Source organism: Hyperoodon ampullatus (assembly GCF_949752795.1).
Source record: "Hyperoodon ampullatus genome assembly, chromosome: 6".
NCBI lineage: Eukaryota > Metazoa > Chordata > Mammalia > Artiodactyla > Ziphiidae > Hyperoodon > Hyperoodon ampullatus.
Window position 1 is genome coordinate 11,706,705 of NC_136919.1, and position 17,990 is coordinate 11,724,694.

Sequence of the window (17,990 nt, forward strand, 5' to 3'; positions counted from 1 at the left end):
TTATGCCAAGTATGCATCTCTAATGTTCAAAACAACTCTACAAATAGATATTAGCATTCTCATTTCATAGACGAGGCTTAGAGAGAAAAAGATTCTTGCCCATCCAAGGTCGTGTGGTTAATAAGTGAGATCGGGGCTTTTAAACCCAGAGCTGACTTCCGAGCCTATGTTCTTTCCACTAGGCCACGAGTGTTGAAAAAAGGGAGGAAGGAAGGAACTGGTAGAGGTTTTTGCTCATTTTAATGGAGCATAGGAAGGAAAGAAACCTTTTTCCAGAAATTTGTGTAAGGAAGAGTGTCTGGAAAAGATGAAGAAATGAGCTTTAAACCTGCCCCAGTCATTGCCGCATAGCGAAGCAACTTTGCCTTTGTCTCTGTCCCTTTTCCTAAGCAGCTTGATCTCACCGTTTCAGTCTGTAATGACATCTGACAGGTAGCTGGGGAGTAGCCTGGGTGGGTCACCAGCTACTGGGGAGGAAGGGTCTCTCCTTCCTTTGAGTGGCTGCCAGGCTTCAAGGACAAGCCATCGCAGGGGCAGGAAGAACTGTTGCGGGGGGGCGTGGTTGCAGCTGTTTCATGCCAGTGGTTTCTAGGAATGTTTCTGACCTCCTCTGGTCCCAGCATTTCATGGGCGATGGAGCAAGACAGAATCTCAAAGGACAGCCTGGGGAGTAGTTGGTTTTGGAATTGCGTAGGCTCACTATTTACAATCTGTTGCATTTGTAAAGGCAGATATTTTCTTCTTTCCTCTTCACAAGGAATTCCTCTCTCCATGTTGCATTTCTGAAGGGTTAGTCTCAACTGTATTATAGAGCCTGAAAAATTGATAAAATGACAGTCTTGGACTTTCTGTCTTGAGTCACAAGAGAATGTTTCTGTGTCTTCTATAGGTGATTGAGAAAAATAGGAATATAAACTAACAGTTGAGAGAGTGATAATAATTTTCTATTAAAATACCATTTATGGAATGCTAGGCACTTCATATATATAACATTTATTCTTCACAACACTTCTGAAGTAGATATTACAATTCCCATTTACAGGTTAAAAAATTGAGATTCTGAGCTATTAAGTGAAGTCGCCTAAGATCACATAACTATTAAGTGGCTGACTCTGTGGTCCCTGTCCTTTCTCCCTCACTGTGCCAGTCCTTATTCTGGGACTCCATCACCATGTGGACTTCCATTACTGAACATTCCCTGGGACTCCCTTCTAGCCATTTGGTATAGAATTTGGTATCCCATGGCATCAAATTTAACCTTGTGTTTTGCTTTTATTATTTTAATCCTCATTGTTGACTTGAATTAATTAACTAGTTTCCAATTCGTTTCCCATAACTAATATGCTACATAATCTCTGTCGTAACACTTCATAGATAATGTTTTGGCACAAACCCACAGATTTTGGAATAGTGCACTGCAGGGGGTGTTTTTTAAGTTATCTTTTAATTTTTTTTTCTTTTTACTTTTCAGTTTATTGGTTTAATTCAGATGGCTTTAGCTATAATTTGCTCGTTAAAAAGCACAGGTATAACAGTCTGTTATCGTGGAAAGCATAGCTCTAGTTACGTAGACCTGGTTTCAATCCTAGTTCTCTCACCTACTAGCTGTATGACCTTAAGTCACTTTACCTCTCTGAGCCTTAATTTACCCATTTGTAATATGGAGATAATATCTATCTTAAATTTTGCTATGGAAATTAGAGATACCATTTATAAAGTACCTGGTATAAAGCATTCCATGCAGCAGGTGTTCATAAATATCTGCTGAATATTAGACAAATAGCTTATACTGTTATTGTTACTATTTTCGTTATTGCAGTTGTCCCCCAGGCCTTTCATTTCAGGAAGCCTGTACAACTCATTTTTCCAGAAACCTACTTATTTTGCAATTATCCAAGAATGGGGAGTGGGGAGAACTTCCTGAAATGTCACTTGGGGGTCTAGGTTTGAACTTTGGCCATGGCTATGCTGACTTTCTCTGTATGTGACCTTTCCTGCCCTTTGCACAATCCCTTCTTTAATTGGCCATCACCAGGCTCTTTCCATTCCTGCTTGCCATTGTTCTCTGAGTCTTTAGTAGCACGAAGGAGGTGTCATCAGTTCAGCCTGTTTTCATTTAACTCAGAGACACATGCTTGTTACAAACATGGAGATGCCTCCTTGAAAGTTCTCTGAACAGGTCAGGTTTTCAACTCCACTGAGTCTCCAGCTCCTTTCACTGGAATTTGCACTGGAAGTCAGCAGGCTTATTTGCAGAGCATGCATAGTGGAGAGACTTTCTCCACTGTTAGCCATCTGCAATGTCTCAGGGCAGCAGTCCTTCCACTGGAGCTGTCCTTAACATCCCTTGGGCCTTCGGGGCAGATTTGGCCCGCAGCTTGTAGATGGATATAATCTCAGATGCTGAAATGATATGGCAGGTTTGGTTGGTAAAGACCATTCCTGAGTGAACCTAGTGATATTTGGTCCCTAGTGTCCACTTGCCTCACTGAACAATAAATTATGAAGTCTGCAGCTTTCATGTGTTCAGAAACCTGCGAACATCGTAAAAGAATTTAGCCTTTAACTTCTTTGAGCTGTTCTTTTGTATCTCAAAGAAGTTCCTCTCTCATAGAAAAGAACTCTATCTACCAAACCAATGATTTAACACATCTGGCTTTAATCCAACATTATCCTAAGGAAATATTCCATAGACTACTCTCTATGAGTGAAACTCTGTTTCTTCATCTGAGTGAGGAATTATCTTCAGATCATTTACCTGATTTCTGAATAATGTGCTTGTTGCATACTTTTGCAGAAATAAATAGCTTTTGTTTTTCTTTTCCAGCATTCTTATTTTACTGTGCCTGACACCAGAGAACTTCCCAGCATCCCTGAGAATGTGAGTACTTGGGCAGGGGTGGATTAAATTTTTATTCCTCTTTGTTTTTTTACTAATTTTGAAAGAAAATAGAAGGATATATTTTCGCATTATAAAAATAATGCATTATGAAAGTAAAACCAAATAGAGAATATTTTAAAAATATAGAAAGTATAAAGACAAGGAAAGATCATTATTCATACTTCTCAAAGGTAATCACCTATTAACATGTTGATGTCTCATTGTAGTCTTTTTAGAATGTATTATTTACATAGTTAGAATCACCTATTACATAAGCATTTTGCCATTTCATTCACAGTCATTTTTGTTAGCTGCATAATATTCAATTTGCCATGTAGCTTATTTAGGTATTTCCTCGCTGTTGTGAATTTAGGGGTTTTTAGTTTTTGCTGTTGTAAATAAAATGCTTCTATGTAAAGAACTTGCCATATAAAGATTTCTTTATTAGGGTAGATATACTCAAGTAAAATTTTGCTCCTACTACATTTCTATATTGACTTTTAAGAAAGTAAAAGTAATTGTGGGTAGAAGTGTGAGGACCCCCATCCCCACCTCTTAAAGACTTAGCAGTGAACTTGAGTCTGAGGGAGCAGAGGGTAATATTTGCCCTCTGAACAGCCGAATGACGTATCTAGCCTAGGCTTAAGACGTATTTTCAAAATGTTTTACTCGGATTGTAAATAGTACTATGTAGAATTAAATATAGAATCACTACCACTAAGGCACTTGGTTGCTTTTTAAATTGTGGCAAAATGTACATAATGTAACATTTACTGTTTTAACCATCTTTAAGTATATATTTCATTGGTAAACACATTCACATTGTTGTGCAACTGTCACCAACATCCATCTCCAGCATTTTTTCATCTTTCCCAACTGAAGCTCTGTGGCCATTAAATAACCCTTTAAACAACAACTCATTTCCCTCCTCCTCCCATTACCTGGCAACCACTATTTTTTCTGTCTCTATGAATTTGATTACTCTAGGCACCTCATTTAAGTAGAATCATACAATATTTGTCCTTTTGTGTTTGGTGTATTTCACTTAGCATAATGCCTTTGTGGTTCATCCATGTTGTAGCATGTGTCAGAATTTCCTTCTTTTTTTAAGGCTGAATAATATTTCATTGTATATACGTAACATACTACATTTCACTTATCCGTCGATGGACGCTTGGGTTGCTTCCACCTTTAGGCTATTGTGAATAATGCTGCTTTGAACTTTGGTGTACAGATTGAACTTTGTGTTTAATCCTTTTGATTCTTTTGGGTATGTACTTGATTACTTTTTTAAAGTACTGGAATAAGTCAGGTAATCACATTTAATTAATGAAGTTAGGCTATAGTGTTGTGATTAGGTAACAGTCTTAATAAACTGGGATTGTCAAAGATATTCACAAAGTTTACTATCTGTGTGATTAGGCTCTAGTGGAAAATATTGCTTTTTTTTTTTGTTTGACATTAAGTAATAAAAAAATCCAGACCACAGTTACCATTTTAACAACAATAGCTAATGTTCATTGAGTACTAGTGCTTGTCAAATAAGGTATTCAGTGCTTTACCTGTATTTTCTCATTTACCTCTCTTAATAAGCTTAGGTAGTCAGTACCCTAATTATTATTTTATATAAGGAAACAGAGGTCCTGAAAACTTAAGTAACATATTCAAGGTCCTACAGCACAGAAATGGTAGAACTGGAATTCAAACATTGATCTTTCTGATACTAGAAACTGAGTTCTCATATATTGTGCTACACTTTGAGCCCATAATTTTACCTTTCATCTCTCAAAAAATTCCATTGAAATGATAAGAGAACTATAAAATTAAGGAGAAAAATGTCCACGTAATGGCAGAAGGAGCCACCATGAGCTAGAAAATTTGAGGAATTTCTGCAACGTAAAGGAGATGGTTATTGAGCAGTCAATAAGGTGTAGACAATGAAGGAACCCAAAAAGAACTGGAAAAGTCCTGCAGAAAGAGCAGAATCCAGGGCTGTGGCATGGAACATTTATAAAAATTGATTATGGGGCTTCCCTGGTGGCACAGTGGTTGAGAGTCTACCTGCTGATGCAGGGGACACGGGTTCGTGCCCCAGTCCGGGAAGATACCACATGCCACGGAGTCGCTGGGCCCGTGAGCCATGGCCACTGAGCCTGCGTGTCCAGAGCCTGTGCTCCGCAATGGGAGAGGCCACAGCAGTGAGAGGCCAGCATACCGCAAAAAAAAAAAAAAAAAAAAAATTATGTGCTAGATTGCACTGAAGAATTCAAAACAGGAAAACTCAAACTCTTACAGGCCACTGTCTTTTATTACAATGAAATAAACCTAGAAATTAATGATGAATAAAGATTTTAAAAATACTCATCTACTTGAAGGAGTGGTTGGGTCAAAGAAGATAAAACATTGAAATTGGATATTATTTAGATAATAATAATTATCTAATAATTAGTGAGAACACTGAACAACAAAAACCTAACAGATGTGGCCAAAATTACTCTTGTGAAAATTCATAGCTTTGGATGCTTTCATTATAAATAATAAATATAGAAAATCATGAACTTGACTTGCAATTCAAGAAGCCAGAAGGATAGCAATAAAAAAAAACCCAAACTAGAAGAATAAGTTACAATTTAATTAGTTAGAAAATATTGTTAAAGTAAAGCTGAAAAATAGACTTTTTAAAAACTGAATTTCTAAAAGCAACAAAATAATCTTAGACGTATCCAATAAATTTGAAAATTGTGATAATATAAAATTTTCTAGAAAAATGTAACTGATCAAAGTCACCCTAAGAAATAGGAAGTATGAGTATAGAATCATAACTTGGAAAGATTAATGAAGTTCTGTTGACCTTCTCCACCCCTCGCTGCTATGAATGTGTCAGGTTTAGGTGGTTATATAGGCATGGTAAGGAACAGATATTATTACCGTTTAAACTGTTCCAAGTCATAGGAATGGTATGTATATATGTGTATTATAAGAAGCAAAAGAAAAAATCATTGTAATCCTAGAGAAAGTCACGTTCTGAGTTTTTCTTTTCTTCATTTCTGTGATAGTAGTAGTTTTCAAATTGTTCTGCCTGGAGCCCTGCCTGAGGTTCTTTGGGACACGGGAAGGACTGAGGGAGCTAAATGGCTGACCCACCAGGGCATGGATGCTTCTGCTTTATTCAGAGCAGGTTCATTTCTATCTACTTAAATTGGGAATTCAGTAATATTTTGTTTGAGATAAAAGGGTTCTTTTGATTTTTTTTTTTTAAAAGCTTGGAAGCTACATTTTAAAAAACACAATGGGGGAGGATCATATCAATTATATACCTTTATACTTGCTTTTTCTATGACAATGTATTATGAACATTAACCTGTGTTATGAAAAATTCTTTACAAATATCTTTGTTGTAAAAAAAAATTAAACAATTCAGAAGTACACACTAAAAAAAGTGAAAGGTCCCACATTACCACCATCCCAGCGCCACCATCCCTCCCCCACCCCAATCCCATTCTCCATCCAGAGTTTGATGACTGTCATTTCAGACCTTTCTCTATGAATTTACATGTTAAATGTATGAATCCCTGTGTGTTGTAGACATTTTTTAGACATGAAACTGTACTATTCATACTGTTTGGCAACTCATTTTTTTAATGTACTCTCAAAACTGTTCATATCTTTCATCTATGTTAAGTGATTTTTTTTTTTTTTTTTTTTTTCCTGGTACACGGGCCTCTCACTGCTGTGGCCTCTCCCATCGCGGAGCACAGGCTCCGGATGCGCAGGCTCAGCGGCCATGGCTCACGGGCCCAGCTGCTCCGCGGCATGTGGGATCCTCCCAGACCGGGGCACGAACCCGTGTCCCCTACATCGGCAGGCGGACTCTTAACCACTGCGCCACCAGGGAAGCCCTGATATTTTTATTTAATGGTATTTTATTCTTATGAAAGTAATACATATTAATGACTTAAAAAAACATGTAATATCACATGATTGTTGATGAAATTTCCAAATTTTCCTTTATTTCCATTCCCCAGAGGCAGCTACCTTCAAGTTTTTAGCAGTTGTAGGATTTCTCTCCATATTTTTAACTGACATGCTCATATTGCTCTCTGTTTCAGGTAACAGTTATTGATGTTCTCATGGAAGATGAATTTAGGTCTTTTATTACCTCTGATCCCCTCTCCCCCAGAAACACACATATACATAAAGTATCTTTTTCTCACTCACGTTTCCCCTCCCCCATCCTTTCTCTGTCTTCAGGAAAAAATTTAAATCAAAAGTTAATGTTTACATTTCAATGAGCAAGCTGAATCATATGATAGATTATGATATGTTTTCTTTCTTATACATTTGTCAAATAAGAGTTCCTGGATTTCACATCTTACTGCTTATCTTATTCCTTTATTTTGGTGAAACATTTTCCAGTAGTCTCCTGACAGTGTTGGAGGCAACACTTAGACCTCGCATGACTACAGATGACTTTATTCTACTCTTGATAGGGTTGGGAATTACCTTCAGAGCTTTGAAGACATAGCTCCATTGACTTCTAGATTTCACGTTGAAGCTTAGAAGTCTTGATCCATTCTGATTGCTGGGGTCTTTTTTTGTTTTTTATTTTGGGTGGGGTTTTTTTTGGATCCTTTATTTGTCTCTAGTATCTTGAAATTGTACAGTGATTTGCCTTGCTATGGGTCCATTTTCATCTACTGTGCTGGACATTTGGTGGACCCATACAGTCTGAAAATTCATGTCCTTTAGAGTTGGGAAATGTTCTCACATTATTTCTCTGAAAAAATTCTTCTTTATTTTTTTCTCTTTTCTTTCTCTGGGGTCTCTGTGGTGGCATGTTAAGCTTCCTAGTGTTGATCCTTTAATTTTCATAACTTTTCTATTTTCCATCTCTCTTTTGGTCTTCTTTCTACTTTCTTCAACTAATCTTTCCACCCTTTTGAATTCTTTACTTCTGCCATCACTGTTAATATCCAAGAGCTTTTTGGTGTTGTACAATAGATTATTCATTTTTTAATGGCATCTTGTTTCATGGGTGTAACATTTCTTCTTATTTCTTTGACACTGTTATTTCATAAATTTAAAAATTTTTTCTTCTCTTTGCATTGTTTTCTTCCTTAGCGGTCCTCTCTTCTGTTTGTTTTGTTCTGTATCTTGATTATAGAGGCCTTTCCTCAAATAGATGCCCAATCCTATCTGCATGAGGGCTTAAAAAGCTAATTGGAAGCTCTGTGTTCATGAATGGGGCTTGTTACCTGGTGGGCTTTACTGTAGATCATGGCTTAGAGGCCTAGCTACTGGGAAGGAGGGGAGGATTTTAAACGTCAGTATCAGAATCTTTTCTTTTGGACTAGTCAGTTTTCTCATGCCAGTGACTGTAAGCTTTATAACACGTGTTCTGGAAGCTGAGTGGGGTGGTAAGTTATAGGATATGAACATTTAGCATGTATACTTTAAGCTCCCCTCCCATTTTTTGTTTAATTCTTTATCCCCTGTCCTCAACTCTATGTACCTACTGTTCCCAAACCTTTCTGGTTACTAGAAAGTAAACAGTTTTTCCTCAGGAGGGGTGCCTGAAGGCCAGTTGACTAGCTGAGTGAGCTGGGAGAGGAGAATCTTGGGATTGAATTACTCTTATTTTTATTGGCACCCTTCCCCTAGCCTTTAGAGGTGCTCGGTGTCTCCAGTTCCTGAACTTTTTTGGAGTTCTGTGGTATGAGTTGGGTTGCATGCTTGCTGCCCTGTGCCCCGGGCCCAGCCTTTTCTGGGCTGCCAAGTCAGTCTTCTTTAGTTTCTCAACTAAAGTTTCGGTTGACACTCTTGACACCTTGGACCAGATCATTCTTTGTTGTGCAGGATTGTTTTGTATGTTGTGGGGTGTTTAACAGCATCCCTGGGCTCTCTCTACCCACTGTAAGATGGTACCCCCTCCACCAGTTGTGACAACCAAAAATGTCTTCAGACATTACCAGAAGTCCACTGGGGCGAATGACCCAGGTTGAGAACCATTTCTTTAATAACATCTGGCTTCCAAAAAATTTGACATCTCTCTTCCATTACTATCTTTTCTCCTGTTCTTTGAGGTTTACATCTTTTATTTTTATTTTTTCTTTTATTTATTTATTTATTTATTTATTTTGCGGTACGCGGGCCTCTCACTGTTGTGGCCTCTCCCGTTGCAGAGCACAGGCTCCAGATGCACAAGCTCAGTGGCCATAGCTCACGGGCCTAGCCGCTCCGCGGCATGTGGGATCTTCCCGGACTGGGGCACGAACCCGTGTCCCCTGCATCAGCAGGCGGACTCTCAACCACTGCGCCACCAGGGAAGCCCTACATCTTTTTGTTTTTGCTTTGTTTTTTTTTTGCGGTACGCGGGCCTCTCACTGTTGTGGCCTCTCCCGTTGCGGAGCACAGGCTCCGGATGCGCAGTCTCAGCGGCCATGGCTCACGGGCCTAGCCGCTCCGCAGCATGTGGGATCTTCCCGGACCGGGGCACGAACCCGTGTCCCCTGCATCGGCAGGCGGACTCTCAACCACTGCGCCACCAGGGAAGCCCAGCCCTACATCTTTTAACATTATTTCATTGTGACTTTTCCTGGCAGGGGGTGGTGAGGTTTGCATGGTATCAGGAGAGAGAAAAGGCAAATACATGTGTTTAATCCACCATATTTTACTGGAAATACCCACATATTTTAACTGTGTTTCACCTACTAACAGACATTTAGATTGTCTCTAATGTTTTGCTATTATATTAATGTTATAATAACAATTATTGCCTAGGTTAAGTTCATCTTTCTATTTTTTAATTTTAAGGACTGAGAATTACTCAAGAACTTTAAGGTACCTGAAAGTCCTGACAGTTTCTCAATTTTCAGAACCACAATTACTGAGATTAGAAATAGTGTAGGAAAAAAAAATTTTATCTTCTGCATAACCCCACCTCCAATTCCTGTTTGCACTGTATACTACCTCCCCTGCCCCCGCCATTTAAAAAAAATTAGCATTCCCTCTGCTGGTTTTGCCACTAATGAACCAATTCCCTGTGTATGACCCATTGTCCCCTAAATCTTCCTTTGCAGACCAGTAAAAGGCTGGCCTTGTTTGTTTCTAAGTGAGAATAATAAAAACAATCTGCCAGACTCCTAACATACATGGTTCCATTTAAATCCTTACAGCTATTCTGTGAGAGGTAGACGTGAGCCTCATTTTACATGTGGGGACCCAGGGCTCCCAGGCCTGAGGTTATAGCACAAGGTCTGCTTCCAAATGGGGTGTAGTGACCCAGGTTTGTAAGGAACCAAAACATTTTGTTTCCATTATATCCCCCTGCCTCCCTACAGTTGACTTTTGATATTCATGAGGAATGGAAAAAGGAAAAGAAATGATTTTTCCTATTTCAAGTATGAAATGAAGCAGGAAAGCTTTTCCTCTAAGGAGAATCTGAACTTTTGTAGGACCAATTTGTGTGAATTTTGACATAGAATCACTATTGAGCTCTAGCCATGTTGAAATTTGCATTTTAATCTCTTGGCAGTTTTTCAAGGATTAATTTAAAATGACTAAATTGCTGCATTGCAAATTGAAACAAGCAATAACGAAGGGGTTGTTAATATGATATAGTCTGCTGTAGTGGAAAGAACATGAGTTTTGGAGACAGCCAGACACTGGGCTCCACCACTCTGGGACCTTGGGATACTTACTTATATTCTCAAGCCTCCTTATCTAATAAAGGAAAGTGGGAGGAACAAGTGAACTATTACATGTGAAGTTCCAAGTTCAATGCCTGGTGCAACAGAGATACTGCTTTTGATGGTCCTTTCTTTCCCTTTGTCCTTCAGCTTTCCTAAAATTCTAGTCTTAACCTCTCTTGAGTTGTGTCCAAGGGCTAGGGAGCATTACTTCTTGGAGCTTATCTTTTCTTGGTTTTTGCTGACCTTTTTGGTTGTGAAGAGCAACACTTTTCATGGAGGGTATGTTTGGCCACAAATGCCTCTTAGCAGCCACCATTGACTGGAAATGGTACAAGAAATAGAGTCCAGGACTCTAGTGCCTGTCATGTGGGAGGTGTTGTGTACACATTTATTGATTATCTTCTCTTAGGGACTTCTGAACTAAGAGAATAAGCAAAGAAAAGGGTAAAAGGACTTTGGGATATGGAACTTGATTCTGTCAGCAGATAATTATATTCTTCTGGACAGCTTCAAAGAAGGGTTAATGTGAGAGAGAGAAAGGAGGTTGTATTGACTGAACACCCCCCGTGGATCAGATCAGGTACTGTTTGTTATATCATGAAATCTTCACAGCAGCCTTACAGTATGGTTGTTATCCCTGCTCTGAAGAGGAGATAGAGCCCAGAGACGTGCAGTCACTTACCCCTAGCCACCCAGCCAGTAAATGCTAAACCAGCAGTCACACTCAGGTCAGTCTGATTCCATCACCGAGACGCTGCTGGGCCCTGGGCCTCTGCCCCTTGGCTCCCAGTACCTTCCTAAGAAATCACTCATCCTAAGTGTAAATTATATAATTAATTGTGTGACTGTTTTTATCAGTTCTCCTTCCATAAGGACAGGGATCAGATTTTTTCATCACTGCATCTCCGTAATTAGCACTGTACCTAGAACAGAGTAGATGTTCAGTATGTATTTATGGAATGACTGAATGATTGAATGAATGAATTAGCAGTGCAGTCACTCTCAGGAGAAGGAAAAATAACAGTTCCTCTCACTTGGCTTTTGGGCCAGTGAGTCTGCAGATGTTAATGAAAAGCAAATGGAGAAAATTAAGTCTTTCCACTTTCAGATCCCTGTTGAACTTAATTCTCATTATTTCTACAATTTCTGTGTAAAAATATTTTCTTCTTTTTCACTGAAAAACTATCACTATGTAACTGCTCTTCAGGGTTTTTTCTGTCTATCAAGATAACACATGTAGGAGTGAATTTTATACAGGCAATAATTAAATGAGCATAAATCTTTATAAATGTAAACAGTTGACCTGCATTTTTAAAAAAGTCACAGATCATGAACAGATATGTATTCATAATTACATTGTAAACTGGCTCTATAAGGAATATTTTTAGCGGCCAGGGTTTGAAGTTTACTTTTGATTAATGGATAATCATATAGACCTTCTTTTAGAATATTAAACAAACCTGTCTTAATTATCTGGCCTGTGTCATACCAAGTGGTTAATGATGCAAGGAAAGCATTTAGAATGGACAGTTACATATAACATTGCCCAGACTCCACTTTGTCAAAAGATGCACCATGATATAGAAAAGATTTATGAACTCATCGTGACTTTCAAAAATAAACAAAGTTGAAGTGGTAGTAGAAGACCTGTTTTCAAGTACTGAGATTATAGAGAATTCCATTGTTGCTGTTAAGAGTTGTCAGGTAATTGTTTATTCTAATCGTTTTTCCATTCATACAGAGGGATAAAAGTTGACCTCCGGGTAAACTCTGCTTTCTTTCCTATAAGATACTTCTCTGATTTGATTGCTTATGTGAGTTTGTGGGATTCTCTCTCAAACAGATTATTTTAGAATCCAAATTTATAATTCCTTTTTAAGAATCCTACACAACTAAAATGACCTAAATTCTTATTTAAAAAAATTAATTGAGGATTTTAAAGGTTTACATTATGGTAAAATAATCTGAGCAAGAGTTATTTCAGGAAATAAGGCCCATGGACAAAACCAGCCTCTTGCCTTAGAAACCTCCTCCAGACACAGTACAGTAAGTCTTTATCATCTATACTGTGTATAAAGCTGAGAGTGACAAAGACTAATAAAATGACAGACCGTGGGGCGGACTAGCATCTGTTTCGAAGGCTCCAAGGAGTACCCAGCTTAGAGTCAGTTCTTTAGTTTGGGGATTATCTCATTTCCCTAAGGTACTGAACCTAAGACCCTTTTTCTCTGAGCCCCACTGTATCCCCTCCCATCCGAGGCCCATTCCACCTCCCATCACCACCCCCACCCCCACCTGCTTCCTCACCCGGGGCGTGGATCGCAGTGAGCCTGAAGTCCCCAGCCACCTGGATCAGCGCAGGAGCCAGCAGGGACAACTAGAAGGGAGCAGCCATTATGGGGCTTCTCCTGGGGGAAATGGGGTTTTGCCAAGTGTCTTCCTTTCTTCTTTGTCTGGATTTAGAGCCACAGAGAGTTAGAGCTGGAAGTGTTCTTCCACGCTGTTACTTTGTAGAAATGAAAAGCCTGGAGAGCCTTGTACGTGCCTCTTCTGAAGCTCAACTTCCGGGCTGCTCTTTCTCTGTTAACCAGAGACCTTCCTCGGACTTGAGCCCCGTTCGGCCTGGGAAGTGGTCAGCTTTGTGTCCCTGCTACCTAGCCCTACAGAGTGGGCCCAAATAATAATTACTAGGCATATAGGAGGATGCTCAGAGGCACGTAACTGTATGTAACTGAAAATATACTTAAACTCCATGAATAGAAAAGGAATGTTCTTCCTTAAGCCTAAAAACTTACTAGCACTGAGAAAACTGAGCCCTTTTGAGCATGGACACTGGGAAGTAGTCCGTCTAAGCAAGGTTTTCCTTTTTAGCAGGTGAGTCACATGGAGGAGTAATTGTCAGGGAATAAAGGGGGTGGTTATTTAGGCTTAACCATGATGGCATTATAACCCAGGACACTGGGCCTAAGACTAGGTGGACAGCAATACCATGTTTGACAGGATTGATGGTTCTTTAGAAGGAGGATTGATCCTTCATTAAAAGACTGGACTCTCCTTTTTAAAAAAAACTGGTTGGGCAAGTGGACAGATGTGGAGCACAGGAACCTGGAAGTCTGGGCCTTGTCCCAGATCCTTCCTGCCCCCTTTCAAAGTCTGATCCACTGTCAAGTCCTGTGATTCCACTTTACAGAGATCTGTGACATTCATATTCAAAGCTTTTATCTGAATAGCTTGTAATCATTCTTTCCCTGAATGTGGCAGTAGCCTGTTAGCTGCTTGCCCTGCCTCCTGCTTGCCCTCTCTTGTGCATCCTCTACAGGACCTCTAGGAAGATCTTTCTGCAACACAGATAGGACCATCCCGATTCTTCAGCAGCTCCCTGTTACCTCCCTGTTATTATTAAGTCTAGGCTCCCACAGGATCTGAACCCCAGCACGCTCCCTGCCCTGCACCCCACCCTTCACTCCACTGACCTGCATAGAGCTGCTCTCTCCCCCTTGCCTCTGGCTGGAACACGCTTCTCCCCCTGTCCCCTAAGTGAACCCCCTGTTGGGAGGCCCAGAGAAGTATCTTCTCCTCTGTCAAGTCCTCCCCAGCCTTCCCCCCATATCCATCTGGCAGAGTTGAATCTTCCCTTCTCAGCCAGCCCTGGCGCATGTCTAGCCTGGATCACAGTTCTTGGCATGTGAGGTTTCTGGGTCTAACGTTGCTCCTAGAAAATGGGGATCATGTTTAGTTAATCTCTGCAGGCCTAGCTCCCAGGGTGGTACTAAGCACTTAGTAGGAGTCAAACAGGTGTTTGTTGACTGGCTGATTATAGGAGACAGAAATGGAAGATTGAAGACTTAGTTCCACTGAAGCCAAGTGCTGGGAGAAAGTGGCATACCTGTGTTTTTTATACATATAAGCTCACAATGTGTTCTGGCTACAGTCTTAACTTAGGACAACTTGCCATGGAAGCCTTCTCTTCTTACTCCTCGTTCCCTATACTGTGTTCTTGCCTATCTGAGAAATATGATTGACCTGGCTGTGAAATGTACACCTGCCTCTGTGCACAGTTCTCCCTGCCCCCCTGCCCCAGTTACCTGAAGAACAAACCACCTATTTCTTTACATTTTAAATGAATGTAGGGACTTCCCTGGTGGCGCAGTGGTTAAGACTCCTCACTCCCAATGCAGGGGGCCCGAGTTCAGTCCCTGGTACGGGAACTAGATCCCATATGCATGCCACAACTGAGAGTTTGAATGGTGCAACTAAGGAGCCCACTTGCTGCAACTAAGACCCAACACAACCAAATAAACAAACAAACAAACAAACAAAAATGAATGTAGCCACTGATACCTTTAAAAGCTCCCCCTCCTCCAGCTACCTTACCTGACTTTGTGAGTCTCCAATGTCAGTTCTTTTTTTTTTTTTTTTTTTTTTTTTTTGCGGTACGCGGGCCTCTCACTGTTGTGGCCTCTCCCGTTGCGGAGCACAGGCTCCGGACGCACAGGCTCAGCGGCCATGGCTCACGGGCCCAGCCGCTCCGCGGCATATGGGATCCTCCCGGATCGGGGCACGAACCCGTATCCCCTGCATCGGCAGGCGGACTCTCAACCACTGCGCCACCAGGGAGGCCCCAATGTCAGTTCTTTTCCTGTGGGCCCTTCATCATTACTAAGTAATTGATCACTTCATCCAACTCAGACCCAGGTTTTCTGAAGTCAAGTGGTCCATTCTTCCTAACATACCACGTTGTCCCCCTTTGAGGCCCTTGTGTTTCTCTTATACCACCCTGCTCACGCCTGAGCTAATGAGCAGTAGTCTTCAGTCAGTTGCTTTCTCCACTCATTGATTCTCTTTCATCAAACTGCTAAGATGATGGGATACATCATTTTACCCAAAGGGATCTCAGTCTGGTGGCAAAAACATGCTTGTAACTGAGTGATTATAAGATAGAGACAGATTGTCATGGAAGCACAAAGGCCAGCTTGACAAATGAGGAGTTGAGGAAGCCTTTCAGGAGAAGGTGACATTTGAGCTGAGTCATGAAAAGTAAATGGGTGTCCTCAAGGAAGAGAAGAGCCTTCTAGGCAGAGGAGACAGAGGAAGTAAAGGCCTGGGGGTGTGAAAAGCATGGCAGGTCTGAGAAATTGAGGGTGATTGTAGCTTAAGCCACCAGATTCTTAAAGGCAGGGGGAAGGAGGCCCCTCTCTCTGAGGGGTTTTCTTCTGAGATAAGGCTTGATGGGAGCTGCAAGGGCTCCCTCCAGGTGTTCCCAAGGTCCATTCTGCCCCACAGGTGCTCCTATGGCTGATCGAGGTTCCCAGTCCATTCCCACCCACTCCCACTGCCTAGGCGGGTGGCGTCCCAGAAGGAAAGAGGCAGGGAGGAAGCAGATAAGAAAGACAGCTTCTGTTTAGACACAAATATCTTGGTAATCAGCACAGATGGGATGAGAAATACCAAAAAAAGTACATGACAGTTTAGAGAGAATTTGGTTAAATGTTACATATTTTTAACATACCTGTGTAGAGTTTTTGGACCAAGCACCTGAATCCTTCAGAACCTGGTTGGCCTGGGGGCTATGCCTCAACCAAGTGGTGTTTTTATTTCAGAAATGTTCCCTTCCCCATCCACAAAAGTATCCTTGTGATTTTTTTTTCTCCCACCAAAATAAGGCGCAGGATTTGTCTCTGACGCTGTGTCTCCCTATTTGGACGGCAAGCTGTGTAACATATTTCTACCCAGCGTGAAGCTTCTTGGCAGACTCTTGAGGCCACGTTTTGGTGGCTTCAGAGTTATCTTTGGATCTGTCAAAAGTGCTAATGGGCTTTCTGGCCTTCTTTAAGCTCCTCATTTCTATTTTCTTTTTACTTCCATCCTCTCCTAAAAGAAAAATTCATGTAATTCATCAGCAGTTAAGCATTTTACTGAAATGCTCAGCTGAGGGCCTTGTATTTTTGTTTGCGAGAATAACTCTGCCATGTCACTGTCTTCAGAACAAACCCCACCCTAACTTCATTAGCTCAGCACTCCTCAGTCCACTGGGCCAGAGGTACACTTGTTGACTAATTTATACTGCCTTTCTTGTTTGCTCAGTTTTGTTTTTCAAGTTTATGTGGCGGTTAGAGCAAGAGTTTGGGGTTCAGGAAACCTGGTTTTGAAACTTGGCCCTTTCCAGCAGGGTGACCTTTGGAAGACTGTTTAACCTTCCCGAGCCTCAGTTTTCCCATCTATAAAATGGAGATGATAAAGCCTTCCTCAGGGTTGTTGAGAAGATTAGAGAGAACGCAGGTAAAGTACCTATTTTCTGGCCCACGAGGATTACTCAATAAATGGAATAACAATTTTTAACAGAAACACTTTTTCTTTTGCCATACTTTGATCCTGCATGTTCTTTCCAAATACAAATTTTATCTACGATTTTTAGTGGTGGTTAAAAAAAAGAAAACAAAAAACACAGGTTTAAAGACAAACACACCCAAGATTGAACAATGCCTTATCCGCTTACTATATGACCTTGGTCAAGTTACTTCTCTGTGCCTCTGTTGTCTTATCTGTATATAGAGATGATAATGTTTGTTCAAGGAGTGGCTTCAAGATGAGTGAAATAATATATGTAAAGCCTCATATATTGTAGATATTTAAAAGTATTTAAGAGGGAGAATGTAGGGCTTCCCTGGTGGCGCAGTGGTTGAGAGTCCGCCTGCCGATGCAGGGGACACGGGTTCGTGCCCTGGTCCGGGAAGATCCCACATGCTGTGGAGCGGCTGGGCCCGTGAGCCATGGCCGCTGAGCCTGTGCTCCCGGAGCCTGTGCTCCGCAACGGGAGAGGCCACAACAGTGAGAGGCCTGCGTACAGTAAAAAAAAAAAAAAAAAAAGAGGGAGAATGTAATGTAAGGGAAAGTATAGGGCTATGGTGTTGCATCTGTGTCCAAAATCTGACTGTACCAGTTACTGAATCTCTCCCAGACTTAGTTTACCTATATGTTGGAAAGAATAATACCTCATTGGATTTTTGTGAAGATTGCTTAAAATTACATGTTTAAGAGTACCTGGTCCAGTGCCTGGGACTTGGTAGGTAGTCAGTATGCAGACCTATTAATTCACTCATGCTTCATTTATAAAGGTCGATAGTTAACCTGGTACTCAAATCAAACAATAATAAATCATAAGTGCCCATTCTTATTCCCAACCCATAATATTGTCAAAAAGCACTTTATGCTATTTTGCATATAAAATCCACCTGGTTTACTTGAATTTATGGGTTATGGATCTTTCATCATTATAAACTGCAACCCCTGGCAATAGCGTTCCTTCCCTCTCCAACCCCCTTCATTTTCAGAGGATTATATTGTATGGCATTGAAAACCTGTAACATTGAAGAAATTAGCATATTCATGTGTATTATTAAAGTCAGATGGGTATAGAA

The 17,990-nt window shown here is 40.7% G+C and overlaps 1 protein-coding gene across 4 annotated transcripts in view; it reads left to right on the top strand.

The window, feature by feature from the left end:
* Window positions 1-17,990, top strand: part of DENND1A (DENN domain containing 1A) — a gene marked incomplete at both ends in the record, with an annotated part of 539,637 nt that overhangs the window by 280,478 nt on the left and 241,169 nt on the right. For all 4 annotated transcript variants that reach the window (XM_079705783.1, XM_079705782.1, XM_079705784.1 and 1 more), the window contains one exon: window positions 2,828-2,881. In XM_079705783.1, coding sequence (XP_079561909.1) covers window positions 2,828-2,881 — 54 coding nt within the window. The remainder of the gene's footprint in view (window positions 1-2,827; window positions 2,882-17,990) is intronic.